General features: G+C 30.4%; 1 protein-coding gene across 1 annotated transcript in view; it reads left to right on the top strand.

Moving 5' to 3' along the window:
• Positions 1–2,748: 2,748 nt before the first annotated feature.
• Abcd1 (ATP binding cassette subfamily D) overlaps positions 2,749–15,231 on the top strand; it is a 57,023-nt gene continuing 44,540 nt past the window's right edge. Inside the window, exon 1 of the mRNA XM_015518592.2 lies at positions 2,749–3,930. Coding sequence (XP_015374078.1) covers positions 3,320–3,930 — 611 coding nt within the window. The 5' untranslated portion in view covers positions 2,749–3,319. The remainder of the gene's footprint in view (positions 3,931–15,231) is intronic.

Raw genomic sequence — 15,231 nt, 5'->3', positions numbered from 1 at the left:
TGCAATTCATAAAATATTGGACTTATGTAATATAGTAAAAGTGGCATCAATCGATTGATCCGCGGACATAATTTGTGTGACATTTAGGTTAGTGTACATTTCAACATATTTTATCTTATATATATAGCTACTTATTTAAAAATAGAAAATATTCTGTTAGAATTGTGGCTTTATTACAGCCAAAACCTTCTATCCCCAGACATATCTATCTCTGCAAAGCCAAAATAGAAAGTTATTAATTATAGGTACAGTACCTGTACAGGTCTAGGTGTCGATTGTACCTACGCCGTCATTAACTAAGTCATAATAAGTTCTTAATCAGGATTAAGGACAAGCGTGACCCTATAGGTACACGTTTTTAAAAATGTATACCAAAAGTCCAAAAATATTCACACGAATGAACAGTTATAAACTGCCAATATAAAAAAAAAATAGCGCTTCCATAATTTATCCCTAGGCACATTCCTACACTCCTTAAAGCTATAATACGACATTGACTGTAGATGCATGCGTCAAATTTAATTTCATTGATAAATCATTGCATACGAAAAAAAGATTTTGAGCAACGATGACTCGCCAGCCCAATAATGTATGATGGTAAAAGTAAGTAAGTATATTAATTAATTTATGTTAGAAAATAATATATTATTTTTAAAGTAATTTATTTTACTACCTATATATTATATATAGTATTACGACAGGTTGATCAAATGTTTGTCAAACATGTAGTCAATGCATTATATTCTTAATACCTATGTAATTTATAATTGTGATAATTGTATATTATATTATATTTATCTTATATAATTTATTAACGTAATAAACTTTTGGGTATAGCATCATTGTAAAATGGTGTTTAAATGAACAATAGCTTAAAATTCTTAAATTTTTTCAAAAAATGTTTTTATGTAGGTATATAAAATATAATAATATAAGAATGTAAAAGGGAAAGTTGTCAGTTTCGTATACAATAAAATAATTAAAACACTTATTTTTTGTTTTTAATTTATTTCCGGCTCTACATTTCAATATAAATGTCCAAGAAAAAAAATTTGAGAAACTTCGTTCAACAAATTAAAATTATTACAACTAAAGAGTGACTATAGGTATATATTAAATCTTCAAATCTTAGGTATAAATATTAAATATTTTAGGAATTTTTGCATGAACTTCAAACACTCATAAACAATTGTAGCATATTTATAACCTCAAATTTCTTTTAAACTCCAGTATAATACAACTATGAAGAACCTTGTATATTTCATATTTCTTCAAGTTGGTTAAGTGAAAAAAAGATAACAGAAAAAAAACACATATTATTATATGAAATCAATATATTCATCACTCCGCTCAGAATCTAAAAACTGACAATATTATGATATGTCTACTTGAGGGAGTCATTAAAAAAAAATTATATTAAACCTTTATATTTTCATTTTGACGTATAATCCACTGTATTATGTTATTTTTTAGATAGAGAGATACCTCTTAAATCAATAGCAAAAGACAATAATATCCAAATAGCAATTACAATATCGTCAATATCATATTTTTTTAATTTAAATTATTTATAATCTAGCTATATACAATATATAATAATAATAATAATAAATAAGCAAATTTGATGGTTAATAATGGTAAGTGACAGATTATCGTTCATGGGTAGTCGCTATGCAGTGCCCCAGTGCCACTCGACCTGAAGCTTATATTATTAATAAAAATACAACATATTATATTATATATTATATAAAATATCAGTCACGTACTCACGTACAACAAATACCACATTATATGATATATATAGAGTCTTCTTATTTAGTGGTCATACGCGTAATCATAAGCAGTGGCATATTTAGGAATAGATAGTGATGGGGAGGGGGAGTTAGGAAACACAAAAAAGTCATTATAAATTAATCATTATCACTTTTTAAAAATGTAAGCTTTGTTTAACAAACAAACGTGTAATTGATAGTAAAATATCAATATTTATGAACAGAGTAAATTGGGCTTATCCATAATAATATTTTATCAAATACATTCATAGGTACGGCCAATCGTATGGGGGGCACGGTACCCTTGACCCCCCCCCCACCCCCCCACCCCCCCCCCCCACAATACACAGACACAAATACGCCCCTGAACTTTACTCATCGTAACGATACGTATTTATGTGTAATCTAGATAATTTTTATTTGATTAATACATTTTATACTTGCCGGTACGTATGATAATCTAAAGTTAATTAATATTATTACAATGAAAACCTAACTACAAACTATGCAGAATTGTTAATTAAAAAAAAAAAAATTTCCATAATATTAATAAATAATAATAATATCACGATTATCGTTTCCCGTGGCAGTCGTCTTTTATATTACTTATATACATTTAAAAAAAAAAAAAACGTAACAATAATAACAAACGAGGCAGCAAAAGAAGAGTCGACACCACCACCCGTTCTTCTAATAAAAAACGAGTTGACCGACTCTTTATACGGTGTCTCGGCGGCGGGGATGGGTGAAGCGGCATCCGCGGTCGGTGATTTCGCGGTGATGGTGAGGTGTGGCGCGAGGTGTTGCGACGAACGGGTGAGGAAGGTTTGTGGAAAACGGACGTTGGCGCGCGCGCGTACCGAGTATTGGGCGCGCATCGGTCGCCGCAACCAGCGCCGCGCCGCCACCCACCTGCAGTTCGTCCACAGCGGAAAAGACGGCGCGGCGAGTAGGTAGCGCGCCCGACACACACAAGCACACTACGCGCCGTATGCACCGAATCGCTCAGTAGCAACGTCGACTCCGGCGCGCAGTCTGGTCGGTCGCGCGATCACCGTTTTTTCTTCACATCTTGCCGCGCGCGTTCGTCGTATCGTTGTGTTATCATTTGTTATTGCAATAATATAATATTGTTATTTGCTCGTCATAATCTCAATGTCATATCATTAAAATATTTTCGAATCCGACACATGTCTGACCGATGTTATCGCACTCATCGACTCTATAATATACGCTCGTTGTAGTGCGTTCTTGTGCAGAGTCTTCGTCTATTCGTTTCTTCTAACATTATTGTCTTATTGTCGGTCGTCGCACAGATGACTTGACACGCACAAGTCGTCGCTATTACCATTATCATAACAATACAAATCAGAACACTGCCCAAATAGACCACATTACGCATAAGTAATCCTCAACAATAATAAGCCCATCATCACTTCTTTACCCGTAAACGAGACGCGAGAACTGTCGCTCGGTTTGGTTTTACCACCACCTCCATCACCTCCATCACCTCCACCAACACCACCAACACCATTGTGACCGAAACCATGCCCACCGTCATATCCAAATACCTGGACGGACGGATAATCCGACGGGACAATGTTAGCAAGGGCGTGCTGGCCGCGGCTGTACTGCTGTACGGCTGCAAGATTGGTTACCCGATCGTGTTGAAAGTGTGCGGTGGCGGCGGAGGCGGCGCAGACGGTGGCAAGGGCGACAAAGGGCTCGACGGCGGCTCGCGGCGACCGTCGGGCGAGTCCAACGACAATAACAACACCAAGGGGTCTACGGCGATCACCGCCGTGGCCGCGGTGGGCGGCGGCAAGAGGTCGTCGTCCGGCAAGAGGACGAGAGCCGCCGGGCCGAGCATCAACCGCGAGTTCCTGATCCAGCTCAAGAAGCTGCTCAGGCTCATGGTGCCCGGCTTCTGGACGCCCGAGGTGGGTCTGCTGTCCATGCACACGGTGGCCCTGATATGCCGTACGTTCATGTCCATATTCGTGGCCACCATGGAGGGCAAAATGGTCAAGTTCATCGTCCGCCGAGACGTGCCAAACTTCGGGCTGATGCTGTTCAAGTGGCTACTATGCGCCCTGCCCGCCACTTTCCTCAACTCCATGATCCGATATCTGGAATGCAAGCTCGCCCTGGCTTTCAGGTAAGTCGTAGCAAATGTTTATGATAAATACTACGCATAGTATAGTTGTGGATGTAGCACTATTAACCTGAAAACTCAAATACGCCCAACGGAGGGGTCCTGCAGATTCGGAAACCTCCCCTCTTGAGCAGGTTGCACTGCAAGGGTCACTATATCATCCGTAGTCGGATAAATACGTTTGGTCAGTGATATTTGCCCGAAATATCTGTTGCCAATTAGCCAATTATAACCACTCGAACCTTCTAGAAATATAATGGAAGGTAATGGTTATGAGGTTTATATTATACCTGTTGCGGTATTAATGCATTGGTCGCAAATGAACTGAGACCCAATAAAACTTTTTAGGGAATGAAATGAATTGAGTCCCTGAAAATTTGCATAAGTACACCTCTACAATTTACATGCTAATTGCAGAGTCCCATCAATGTTTTATTGCTATCTGACGTCACCAAACATTGAAAAAAAAACATTTTCCTAACTGAGGACTATTTACGAGAAAAATATTTTAGATTTTCGAGATTTTTAAAACGTTATGTCTTTTATCGGTAAAATCTTAAGTGAAAAACTTTTATGTATACAAATCTTGATTTAAGTTTTGCTTTTATTAGTTCCCTTTTTCTCAAATTTCGTTTTCTTTAGTCTTGACATGATTTATTTTTTTTAGGTTCGGTTAGTTTATTAATTAGCAGTGTTTAAAGTGTGTCAGTGTTGGTAATTCTGTTTTGACCTAAAGAAATACACAATATTCAACACATACAAATTGAAAAAAATCTATTATATTAATATTTAATTTTAATTTTAACAATAAGCGTGGACTGGATGGGTAACATATTACTCTTTTATACCGGCACTCGATTAGTATATTATTATTTCCTTGCTCAGGTATGGAACTCAATTAGTATGCAACGATTGTGTTATAATATTATATATCATAATTTATCCGGTTATCCTCGATGATGTAGGTACCTATAAAATGATGACCGGATATGGTATGGACAATGTCGAAAAAAAAACCATCGGATTTATGAAAAAAAAATATACTCATCCCTGTCCGTTTGTAATATACCTACAAACGTGGTTTCATTATAACCAAACAACAGTGCTATACATAATGTTGTTTTGTTTGACAATTATGACAATAAAGAGCGCGTGACTTGGGTCATAATGTGGTGTATATGATATTCTGATTAGATAGTGCAGATGTATAATGGTTATTTTTCGAAAAGTTCTAGACCGGAACCAGTGAACTGGCAATAACGTTGTATTTGTATGTTATAGAATGAAAACAAATAGAGTTAAGGAATTAATTTTACTGCCTTTTATAGAAAAACACCAACCATTCTGATTTCTGTGCACATATTCGTATAATGCATTACATTACACATTCGTACATCAAAAATCTTCTAGTCTGATAAGTGATTTCTAACTCTGCCTGTTGATCATGATAATTTAAAATATTTTCTTTAACCTATTATTTATTTACAATGATAATTTCGATTAAAACCTTACAAGATTTATCTTTATTGTTCTCTACAAAAATAAGACTTATTATTATTATGGTATAAGTACGATCGAATTGTTCTGAATCGTTTTAAATTCCGAAGATAGAAAAAGAGGATCATGGGAAATATATAAAATTCTAGGTAATAAAATATTTAGCCATGGACAGGACAAAAATATGTATTTTATGTATAGTATGAAAAGTTGTTGAACTATACGTATAGCTTTAGTCCTTATTTTTATCTTATTCAATCAGTTGATAGGATTCTTCAAAATCAATAATTTTAAAAAAATACCCTGAAAAATATCCGTAGTTTTTACATAAATAAATTATTATTGTTTTATTTTCTTAAAATGATTACTAGTCTATAAATATGTATCCTATGTCAGCTAGGCTATGTGTTACGACCTACGAATAGATATTGTATATGTTTGGAAATGGCAAAAGTATTGAGCGATATAATATTCCACTTGGTTGCTTACTCAAAAATATGTCAACGCTTACTGTTAGGTATTAAAATTTTAAAATCCTAAACAATTTTGTATTTTTATTTATATTGCTGTTGTAGATAACATCAAAGCATTTAAACAATACTTATAATATCAGTGAAAAAATAAATCACACATATTATATTGATAACAGGATGGTTAAAAAAACACTCATACTATTATTGTTTTTTTTACTATATAGGTAATCAAATGATCATAATATTATGTAATATTGATTGGAGTGATTGGACATTATATTAAATTTTAATAACTCAATAATCATGCATATCGTTATAGGTATAGTAGGATGGCCTGTACAGCATGCATCATGGAAATATTATGCTGCTCAACATATTCGGCTAGTCTTTTAATCCAGCTAAATATTTAAATAGATTAAATATTTACTTTAGAATAACAACATTAGAGACATCTAGGACAGTAAATTTGTTAAAAAACTTAATGCTATCATCGTTTTTGCAACAAAATATATATTTTCTTGTTTTTTTTTTATCAAGTATTCTGCAAATTGGAAAATAATATAAAGCTTTTTACACTATTTGAATGTATGCAATTATTTTTATCCTTTTAAATTGTTTATGTTTATTTATTTAAAAAAAAAAAAACGACAACATAATGTTATAATGTTTTTTATTTCATATTCTTTTTTTAGGATTTCGATACTAAAAGTGTCATCATTGGGTGTCATCATAAAATTCTTTTATCAAATTCTCATGTTACTTATTTAACTTATAGCAAATACTCTTATTGTACCTTTTAGGAACAGATTATGTATATATAAATAAAGGAAAAAAAAAGGATTTCGATGAAAAATCTTTAAATTTTTATCCAGTAAAATAGTATATAATTAATAAGAGTTATACTTGTTTAGGGATCCCATAAATTATTATATGGTTCCCTGTATCACACCATTCAGCTCATCAAAACTTCAAATAATTATAATTAACTAATCAGTATGTAAAAAATTAAAATTAGGACTTAATATAATCATTGAATTTGAAGTTTGATTTTAAAATATACAAACATTTTTTTTTTTATATATTTACCAAGAAAATAACAATTTATAGCAATGATATATTTACCTAACTCTGCATTTATTATATACCTACATTATCGAACGAGTACGTATTATTGTATAGGTAATATAATAATTAATGATGTAATACAATAACGACTAACTTTTAAGTAGCATAAATTAAAAATAATAAAAAACAATCGTTTGTCCGATCTACAGCAAATAGTAATGAAAGTTTTTTGCCAAAATCATAAACAACAGCAGGTTGTTAATAACGAAAAATAATTAATATTCATAGTAATATATAATATTTAATTTAATTACTATATACACGTGGAATAAGATGATAACCGACCCTATACACACGTTCTCTGCTCTATACATGGCGTAACTTACAGAGGTAATACAGGTACGAAGAATAATTATATAATATAGGCTTTAGTATACTACATTATTGTTGTTTGTTATTTATTACTAGTTATAAATGTTCCGTCTTTATATAGGTAGGTAGGTACACTTCCTCGGTTGTCACGAGTAAAGAGAGCCGTCTTTCTTTTTATCGATTCGCATTTTGCACTTAAATATATATATATGATAATATCATCGAATCGATTACCTACGCGGAACGCTTTCGTCAATTACAGTCAAGACACTAGATCAGAAATGTCTCCTCAATATAATAGCGTCTTGGGACTCGTATTTGTAGTGTACGTGTACAGTTGAGAAAAAATTGATAGAAAGTATATAATATAAATTGAGATTTGACGTTTTTTAAAAGTATATATAACATATTACAAAGAAAAAAAACTATTATCTGTCTATGAAGTTATAGGCAATATTTAAGTTTATATTTAACAATTTTTAGTCAAGGCATTTGTTACACTGCAGAAACTGAACAATAAGCTTAATAGATGAAAATAAATTAGTACATGAAACGATAAAGGCTCCTAATATGACATGTAATTTGTCCTGGTATTAGTTTTACTAAATTTATATAGGTACTTTATGTGTAAGCAATGATTTACATTACCTTATACACCACTGTTTTTTATCCTTATTTTGTAATTTCCAGTAGCCTTCCATGAGATGAGAACACTTTACGATTACGAGTTATGTGTCATCTTAGGATTCGATCAGTTAGTAACAGTGGATAGATTGCCGAGGAATAGATTAATTATAGATTTAATTTCATTAAGTTAAAAATGCAGTTCTCATTTTGTGTGGTTGTTACTTGTCACATAGACACAAGCAGCAAGCGTAAGTTCGAGCATGAGTGTTTGTGGTGTGTACAAAATACTTGCTAATTGACTGCGATACTGCGGATGGAGATGGGAGTGTTGAGAATGTTGCTGATGTTACACGTTGGTGTGTTTAGAATTGGTATAGAATGTCGACGTCGTAGTTGGAGTACTTTGGGAAAAAGTACATGATACGTTCATCCCTTATAATTTACAGGTTGGTTGTATACATATACTGCGCAAATAGAAGGACTGCTAGAGTCTCACGTGATTTTATACTCGATGTAGTAAAATAGCTATCACCACGTTGGACACAGCTATAATAACATTAATACATTATGAGTATGGCGTAACCACGAGATTTGCATTTTTAACATTGGGGAATTCATTGTTGTTAGTGCAGTTCTAAAGGTATAACAAATATATATTTTGTTAGATCTGACGATTTTAATATATCTTGTGCCGGTGCTGTTGATTTTTTTAAAACGCATAACAGATATTATAATATTGAATAATATTTTATCATTATTACTACATTATACGGGCATCCGAGAATAAAATTATTCTCAAATACAGGTAGTTAAACTTGTTTACGTGTATTCACTCCCGCAGGCAGTTCATGTTCTGAAAAAGTGTAACATATGAATTTAAAAACAATGTTTTACAATTATAATTATAGAATTAGCTACAAAAAATATGAAACAAAAAAATAGCGTCATTTAACAGTTATAGTGGTTGCCATATAGCTAGTCACGCAGTAACATATGCCATATAGATAACCGTAATACGAATCTACTGCTGTAATAGAGTGGCATAATATATTATATATAGATATATTATATCAATAATACATCATTATAATAAAATTTGATTGTTTTTAGTTCAAACGCGTATTTTAAAGTCTTTAGCATTGTCGATGTGATTGTTCCAGTCAAAATGTCAAGAAACAAATTAAATCTCGAATTAATTTTTTATTTGATTTGATTGATCATAGAGAATGTAAAATATAACATTTTTAAACGTAAAATAGAAAATACCTTTTACAGCTCGAGATATTTCAAGCTGGTTTAAGATAAAATATTCACTCTTGTGTAGTTTTATTAAAGTGACAGTAAATTATAAACATGTTTTATACGAATTTAAAATATATTATAAATTATGTAGTGAACCGTTTGATCGGAAGAATGCGGGGAACAGTGTTTGAAGGAAAGAGACTTAATAATAGTAAGAGTAAAATAGAGTCTGCAATCGTGTATGAGTTCGGTACAAACGATTGAGAAATTGATAAGACAAGGCATAATTTAATGATTATTGGGGATAATGTAATGTGTGAAGTTAATAAGTTCAAGTACTTATAGAATCCTTAATACAAAATAGTGGTGATTTTAAGGATGATGTTAGAAATATAAATTGTGTGTATATATTTTATGAAAAAGTTGTTTTGTCAGTAATGTTTCGATCGGAATGTTGGAAAGTAGACAATAGAAACAAAATAGAGCTACGGAGATGATAATGTCCAAACCAAACTTACGAAGGAAGATAGAATAAAAAAAACTTATTTATTAAGGGTTGTAGAAATGACACTGACTGTAGACAAAATTATGGAAAATATGAGTTAAGGTAATCATCTAATTAATTCAACCGGTCATCTTGTTATGAGGTGACTCAGAGGTAGTAAGAGTATAGTTATGAAAATAAATACTTGAGGCCACACAGAAAATATAAACCCGATTTGCTCTATAATATACCTGTTTACTTTTTTCTTTTAGTCAGAACTCTTGTATTTTTAGTTGACAGTATTTTCATATGAATTATTTCGAATTTGTCCGTTTAGCTATCACAAAAAATCAAAGACCACTTAAGTCTGCACTGCTTTTCCATAATATACCTACTTGTGTGATTTCATTGGTATCAAATATGAACGATACCAACACGATTGTTAGTCAGATGACGTCTTGAACCCCTACTCGAGCCTGTTAAAAGCTGTCCTGTACTCGTGAGTGTATGCATGTCCTTGACATATATCGATTGTCACCGTCTCTGTGCACCTAATATACTTCCTCGTATTTATTCTCCAAAATAAATTTGCGTAATATTATATATTTAATATAAAGCATATTATAATACTTTTTGGGCGATATTTTACATGCGTTGACACTGTTAATATTGAAAAGTTTTCCTCAGGATCAAAAAAAAAAAATTATTATTATCATAATAATATATTGTAATTCTAATAGTTAAAAACTAATATTGATAATATACGTGTATTAATGTACGAACAATATTTTAAAGCTATACATTACATAATATTCCTATATAATATTATAGTAGGTATGTGTGTGGGACGTTAGTGGCGTGTATGTGTATTATTTTTATACTAATTAAAAACCTATTTTAAAAGGTACATCATTTTTTTAATCAAATTAATAATAATATAAAAATTAATAGCTATAAACACTAATCGTGATAATTAATACCAACGTACGAGGTACGAACAATGTTTTGAAGCGATGCATCACCATGACCTCATCTGAACACCATGTGATCAATAACACGCGAGTCGAGGAATGATGATTAGTCCATATATTGTTTTTCTCATTTCTTTTGTTTCTAAAGCGACGTACACGTCTTATTTGTGTTTTCTTCAATCAGAGAGTATTGAACATTTCTACGAATAACGTCAATGGAATTTATTACAATCAGAAACTTTTCGGAGAATTATTATTATACTTTTATCGTTCCTGTAGATAGGTACATATAATAGATGTACCTATGGTTTTAGTAGATTTTTGATAGCGATAATTTTCCATGTACGGAAGTGTCATTTTCTGCACGAAATAAACCGATAAATATGATTGAAAGACTGATATAATATAATATACGTCAGCCATCATAAGCTGTACAATTTTATAAAGAATTAATTCAATGTAAAATAATTAAATAACCGTATATGGACTTGAAAAATTTAAAATTTTTTGCACCTCAAAATTTTTTATTTTATGAAATATCATAATGTTTTCATTAGTCATTCGATGATTTATATATTACCTTATTTGTTTTTGTACACAGACCGATCTACGTGTAACTGCAATTTTCATTTAAAAATTTTAATATTATCACAGTATTGTACTTTCTGTTTATAATGTTTAAATTTTTATACAATTTAATGAACTTATTTTATAGTTTATACTTTGCATGGAGCAGGTCGTATTTTAACCAAAATTAATTGATCCTGGCTTTGAAAATAACAAAATAATATCTACACACACGTTATTTGACTTAATATTACCTGTATAGAAGAGTATGAATTTTATGTTATTTCTTCTATGAATTTGTTTCAATTATATTATGTTCAATTAGTATTTAATATTAATTATTTTACATAAAAATTAATTTTTGGTTCATTATTCTTTTTTATTTTCGTAATAAACGAAATTTCCTTCTCTTGATGTGATATATTTAATTATTTATTTCGTCTTATAGCTGATTTTGTAATTTAAGTCACCATATTTTGGTTCTAAATTTGTTTCATTAGTTGTTAATTTTTTTCTGTATATTGTTTTTTTATCCTCTTTATTAATTATTTACAAGAATAAATATTTGTTGTTGTGTAATGAAACGATCGATGACGAAATATACAATATTTGAAAACTATGAATATAAACATTTTGTTTTGGACTATTATGCATCATTTTTTTTTATGTGCTAACTAGTTTCAACGTTCTTTTTAATAGATAGTATAATTTTGGCCTTAATAGTCGACAGGATGTGTCAATGACTTGCTTATGACTTATGAGTGTATCATGTTGACTGTGCAAAAATGATTACTAATATATTAATTTTATGGTTGGCCAATATGAAAATGACAGGATATGTAGCTAATATAAGCTATTATATAAAAATTATTATTAAACATCGAACCTATTACCATTGAGTATAATATATTATTTCACGTAGTTCATAATTTAATTTACTTCTCCAGCTCGATTAATTAAGTACCTATGCTATATGTACCTATATAAATTTAAATTATTTATGAAGTTTTTTCTTATTATGTATATTTCAATATACAAAATATGATGTACTTAAATTGTAAAGTTATTTACATAAAAATATATTGCTATTAAAAATAGCTACTGAGTTAAATGTATTTTTCAAATGATTTCATAATATTCATTATCAAAATTAAGTAAAATTTAAACTTAGAAAATTATAAATAATATATTATTATACCATATAATAATCATATTATAAATGTGTAGAATTAAAGTTCAGTAATAAGAAGTTTATAGACATATAGAAGCGTGCACGTATATTTATAAAATATGAATATTGCATATATGATAAATTAATAACTAAATAATCGCTCATGTTTTCATTTGTGTATTAAGTTTAAATCTTACTAATTACAATATTAATATAATATCTGATTATGTATTATGTTCTCAGCAAATTTTTTTGAATTAAATCTAATTTATTGATTAACTTATTAACAGTTGGTACACTTATTAACAGATTAAAGATTAAATGCTAAAACGGAAATTATTAATATTTGCTCTCCTAACCAAAATACATGTGGATTTATTTTTATGACGATTATATATCAACTTTAATCTATAGTTGATCTGGTTAATGTTAAGAGGACGCTACACCCGCATATGTTATCTCCGTCTTACAAGTGCGTAACATACCAAATTTTATGCTCAGCAGATCACGTTTAGCTCCGTTAGTTTAAAATTTAGAGTAAATTGACCTCTTACAAAAATTAAAGGTAACATTATTATCGAGGGCATGACGTAGGCTTTTTGTTATATTTTAATTTTAAAGTGAGTTATGAGTATTTTAAGATATACAAACAATTTACAATTTTAAAATACACATAACTCACTTTAAAATTAAAATATAATAAAAAGCCTACGTCATGCCCTCGATAATAATGTTACCTTTAATTTTTGGTAGAGGTCAATTAACTCTAAATTTTAAGCTAACGGAGCTAAACGTGGATCTGCTGAGCATAAAATTTGTTATGTTACGCACTTGTAAGACGGAGACAACGTATGCGGGTGTAGCGTCCTCTTAACATGATCTAGTAATGAAGAAGTAAAAAAAAAAATGCACAAAATTGGGTTGACTAAGGTTGTGATTTTTAGTTTAGACTCTTGAAGGTATGGTATAAGAATATAAAAAACCGTAATCGTTAATTATCATAAGTCCGCTATTGTTCATAAAATTGTTATAGACGAAAGACTGTAATAATATAAATTGTTATTTTTTAGAGAAAATAACCTAAGTATCATAACGTAGGCAAGTTCAATGTAGAGCCAAAAACGATTTTTGTTCACCCTCTAAAAATGTTTCGAAAAGTTCTAGTAGAAAAGATTACGCCGTTTTTAATTTTTAATTTATTTGTTGTTATTTGCATTCATCGGTACGTAGGTTAGGTAGATACTGTGTTATCGTTTAATATGGATTATTTATGATCACTATAACGCCAGTATTTGTTTATGCGATAATTCGGTAGAACCCTCTTATGATTTCAAAACACGCAATTTTATAGGCTACTTTATTTTATTATATAATATATGATGTGGTACCTGCTAAAAATATGTCCCCTACTATATAATACATCTATTATACTAACACTGGCATATATATATAATACTATTACTATAGTATTGAAAGCTCAAGCGTCTATCATTTTCGTAATCATTTCATCATCAGTCGACGTGTCTATGTACGTACAAAAATATCATATCACCTGACGTGTCTATATACGTATATAATGATATATCATCGTGTAATGACGATTAATAATAACTACAGCATCTGTGCGTTTAAATAGCGCGTGAAAACAGACGACCATAAATCTCGCGAATAGGTTAGCTGGTCGTTCACAAAGGATTTAAACGCTACATAGATTTGTATTATTATTATTAGTAAGTATCCTTTCTATCGAGAACTCGCATAACGCGCTATCCGTAACGAGCCCAACAAATACGGCCTAATGCGGTGGTGCTTATTATTACACCGCTCCGAGCGCCAACCATCGTGGTTACGAGATGGAAGTATGTTTCTTTTTTCATTTCATTTCATTTTTTTTTTTTTCATAATGAACGGTGAAAGGAAATCTTTGTACTTTCGAATTGGAAACTGTGACACAAAGTTAAATGCATGTTATCATCATCGACCGCGGTACGCAGTGTTTTTTTTTTCTTCAAAATAAAGATTTAACAAAGAATATTTTGCAAGAATATGAACTCGCAGGTTAGTTATCCAGTTGTGCTGATTAAAAACGATTTATAACTAACTGAGACGCGATTTTACTTCACATTATATTATAGGTTCAAACGAAAGAAAAAGTTTTTTTCGACGATTATTATTGTACAAAATGTTTACTGTATAATGTACCTACTATACCTACACATGCGCATAGACATGAGAAAAATCAAGTTTGACAACTGTTGAGAAGCGCGTGTGAATGAAAACGGATTATTTCATTTCATGTTTACATTGCATAATATTATATCACACATACATATCTTATCATACTCGTTCAAAAATCAAAATATATACTTAAATTAAATTGAATGTTATGAGCACTAAATTGTCTTGAAGTTTGATTTGGAGAAAAATTAATTGTAGCTTAAATTAAATAACTCATTACTCCACGTAATAATCTATATGCTATTAAGTAACAGGTAAAAGTTATTGAAAAAATTCTAAACAGGTTATGATGAGATGATATTATATTTAAAGCCGGATAATATGATACAATAATAAAGTTAAGATGGCATATGATTAGGAAAAGTTAGAAAATATAATTATACAAGGCAGAGAGAAATAAGTATATTATTAAATATATATATGTTGTCATATTTGAAACGCAATAGGCAAACGAAAAAATACATAACTTATTATTTTATTCAGAAATATTTAGTTAAAATAAATAGCGAACAGAAAAACAAAATTGAATGTTGTTTTAAACCAAATGTATAAAATAAAAACCATTTTAAACGAAAATGTATAAGTATAATGTATAAT

The sequence above is a fragment of the Diuraphis noxia genome, unplaced genomic scaffold (assembly GCF_037042655.1).
Source record: "Diuraphis noxia isolate RWA-SAM2 unplaced genomic scaffold, SU_Dnox_SAM2 contig0004, whole genome shotgun sequence".
Classification (NCBI taxonomy): Eukaryota; Metazoa; Arthropoda; class Insecta; order Hemiptera; family Aphididae; genus Diuraphis; species Diuraphis noxia.
The sequence above is the reverse complement of the archived record's forward strand: the minus strand, read 5'-3'. Positions and strand labels throughout refer to the sequence as shown.